Raw genomic sequence first — 3,346 nt, 5'->3', positions numbered from 1 at the left:
TCTATTCATCAGTGATTCTCTTTGAGGATTACTGTTGGGGACGCCCCTGGGACGCAGCATGCACTTGGAAGACAGCACATGTGGCGGGGGCCCGGCTTTACAGAACATCACCAGAAACAAAACCCAAATGATTTGTTACTATTAAATTTAAGACTGGTGAAACTGCAGCTCACTATAGAACACTGTGAGATACATATCCAAATAACAACAGCAAGATCAGGTTGAACATGAATTCCACAAATTTATTGTCCTCCAAACGGCCAGAACCAAAACTCTTATAAAAGGCACTTAATTTTCCCTTGGCCTTTAATAAATGTATCTAAACAACAAATCCTGTAAGAGCCAAGGTGAACTTTAAATTAAATATATTTACAATAAATAAAACATTTATACAGATTTATACAGTCATTCATGCCACTCTCAAGGAGGAAAACAGAGTGATATTTACCATATTCCTTCCCATTAACAGTCCTTTTTTTTTTTTTTGTTGCTTTGCAACACTGGGCATGTCTACTGCACAGAACATTACGAATAGGAACATATGGGTAACAATACTGAACATTTCCCTTTATGCACTGAATACTGTTTATAGATAGATTCTCTTAGTGAAGCCTGTACCTGTGTGTCCCTTGGCAGCAGCAAAGAAGTAACTGACAGTTCAATTCGACATCTTCTTATAAAGTCTTTTAGCAGCTCCTTACACAGGGCATGTGTGTGTGTGTGTTGATGTGTGTGCGCGTTCCCTCTCAGACATGTGTGGGGTTGTCTGAGTGCAGGTCAGTCTTGGCCATGTGCAGAACCACAGCAGGAGATTTGTAGTGACAGTGTGTGCTGCCGCAGCTGACGCCACTGCAGGGTTTCCTACTACTAGTCCTGTCCGCCAGCTTCCTGCTGCACAGGCCCTGCCAGGTCTGCAGGGTCTTAGAGCTCCACACCCACACGCCGCTGGTGATGCCAACCACCAGCGACATAAAGATCTTCAGCATGAACACAGCCACCGTGGGTACGGACGCCTGCAGTGAGCAGTCACTGCTGTGGCCGTTAAAAGAACCGCACTTCATCTGCAGCCCCCTCAGCTTCCAGTAGTCCATGTTGAGCCTCTCGTAGAAGTAGCAGACGATGACGCAGGTGGCTGGCACCGTGTAGAGGATGGAATAGATGCCGATTTTCACCATGAGCTTCTCCAGCTTCTCTGTGTTGGTGCCCTCCGTCTTCATCACCTTGCGGATGTGGAAGAGAGCCACAAAGCCTGTGAGGATGAAGGAGGTGCCGATAATCAGGTAGCAGGACAGAGGGATGAGGACGAACCCGGTGAGTGCCCCCGAGTCCATGCTCCCAACATAGCACAGACCCGTCAGCTCATCTCCAGCCACCTTCCTCATTGTCAGGATGATGATAGTCTTGAGAGCGGGGATTCCCCAAGCAGCCATGTGGAAGTAGTTGCTGTGGGCTTCAATAGCCTCGTGGCCCCACTTCTTCCCTGCAGCCAGGAACCAGGTGAGGGTGAGGATGACCCACCAGATAGAAGAGGCCATGCCAAAGTAGTAGAGGATGAGGAAGACAATGGTACAACCTGTGGACTCCAGTCCCTCCTGAATGATGTACAGCTCACCGTTCTCGCGGTCGCAGGCGATGTTCTCAGCCCCAGCCACTGAGCGGATGATGAAGGCCACGGAGTAGACATTGTAGCACATGGAGAGGAAAATTATGGGGCGCTCGGGGTACTGGAAGCGGTGAGGCTCCAGGAGGAAGGTGAGGACCGTGAAGGCAGTGGAGACGAAGCACAGGATGGACCAGACAGTCATCCAAATGAAGGCAAAGTCCTTGTCCTGTCTAGACCAGAAGACGTCCACAGCAGGGGAGCAGCGTGGAGCACAGGACTGGCTCTTCTCCACAAACTGGAACTTGTCAGGGTTCTCGCAGGAGCCCACGCTGCCTGGAGCATGGCCGCCGCTGGCGCCCGGTGGCCTGGGGCGAGGGGGCACCGGAAGCATACCTTCGCCTTTCTTTCCCTCAGTCCTGGTTTCATTCTCAGGGGCCTCCATGCACAGAGCATTAGGGTCATTTCTGGTGGGCAACTTGGAGCAGTCCAGTGAGTCTGGCCAGGTGTAGCTGAAGGTCTTCATGATGGGAGCACACCTCTCTCTAGCCTGCTCACACATGGGTCTGCAGGCTGGGATGGAGGTCGACACTTTGTCCGTGCACATGGGGGCGTAGAGGGAGCAGAGGAAGAAGCGGAGGTGCACGTCGCAGCCGTATGCCACAAGCGGGGCAAACTCCTGAAGCTTGATGGCAGCCTCTTTCTGGTCGTCGTGGTCCATGAAGTTTGGCATCCGGGTCAGGTTGTAGCCGATCCCCTCGCACATGGGGATCGAGATAGGCTCGCACTTGGCCGGTCTGCCTCGCTCCAGGTCGTAGGAGCCGATCTCAAAGCTGGAGCCAGAAATCACCAGCAGACACCACAGAAAGATCACCACCTTCAGCGGACAACCGTCCATGCTCATTATTGTGGACAAAAAACGGAGCTCCTTAGCCTTTCAGTAGCGACCATGAAAAATAAAATGAAATAAGAAAACACACGGGGCTGAATACAGACAGACCGCCGTTATTTCCCCATGTCGAATCGGAGCGAAATTAAGCCCGGACCCCGTTACAGCCCGTGTGAGAAAATCACTCCAGAAAAAGGAAACTGTTCAATTATTTGCCCGTGATTTAAAACGATCACTCCTACGGACGGTCGGAGATAAAGATCCAACACCAAAAACGTGACAGTCGGAAACTTCAAAAAAAAAAAAGAAAAAAAAAGATGAACAATCAATCACCAAGAGCTGAGTATAAATCCTCAAAGCGCCAAACTCTGATGTAAAAGCGGCTGTTTGCGGCGTTTGCTGCGGCTGATTTGTCGGATCTTCGTCCTCCGCTTTCAGGCTCGACACTGAAGTTTGAGAGCCGCTCAGTGGGACTTGAGTCAGGGGAGAGACGGGGAGAGACGGGGAGGAGGAGGCGGGGGGAGGGCCGGAGCTCCGTGACGCTCACATTTCAACCCGAGCACCACACAAGGAAAATGATCAGACAGATGCTGGAGGATGGTCAAATACCTCTGACATCTCTGCCCGGAATAGTAGGCCTACTCTCAGGCGTCTTACTTAAATAAAAGCAGCAATGAGGCAACGTAAACACTCTTTGACAGGTAAAAACCAAGCAGCCATAACAGAAACTAATTAAAAATGGTCAGGAAAATATATTGTTAGAATCAATAATGCCCCTTTAAGACGCTTTGCTTGGTACAGTAATCACGGAAACAATGTTAGACATAATTAAAAGTCCCACAGAAAAAAAATAAATA

The 3,346-nt window shown here is 50.0% G+C and overlaps 1 protein-coding gene across 1 annotated transcript; it reads right to left on the bottom strand.

Moving 5' to 3' along the window:
• Positions 1-216: 216 nt before the first annotated feature.
• On the bottom strand, positions 217-2,956 carry fzd9b (frizzled class receptor 9b). The gene has a single exon (XM_047595016.1). The coding sequence runs from the start codon at positions 2,502-2,504 to the stop codon at positions 747-749; it is 1,758 nt and encodes a 585-aa protein (XP_047450972.1). The 5' UTR covers positions 2,505-2,956; the 3' UTR covers positions 217-746.
• Positions 2,957-3,346: the final 390 nt, after the last annotated feature.

This window comes from Mugil cephalus, chromosome 9 (assembly GCF_022458985.1).
Source record: "Mugil cephalus isolate CIBA_MC_2020 chromosome 9, CIBA_Mcephalus_1.1, whole genome shotgun sequence".
NCBI classification, from domain to species: Eukaryota; Metazoa; Chordata; class Actinopteri; order Mugiliformes; family Mugilidae; genus Mugil; species Mugil cephalus.
The sequence above is the reverse complement of the archived record's forward strand: the minus strand, read 5'-3'. Positions and strand labels throughout refer to the sequence as shown.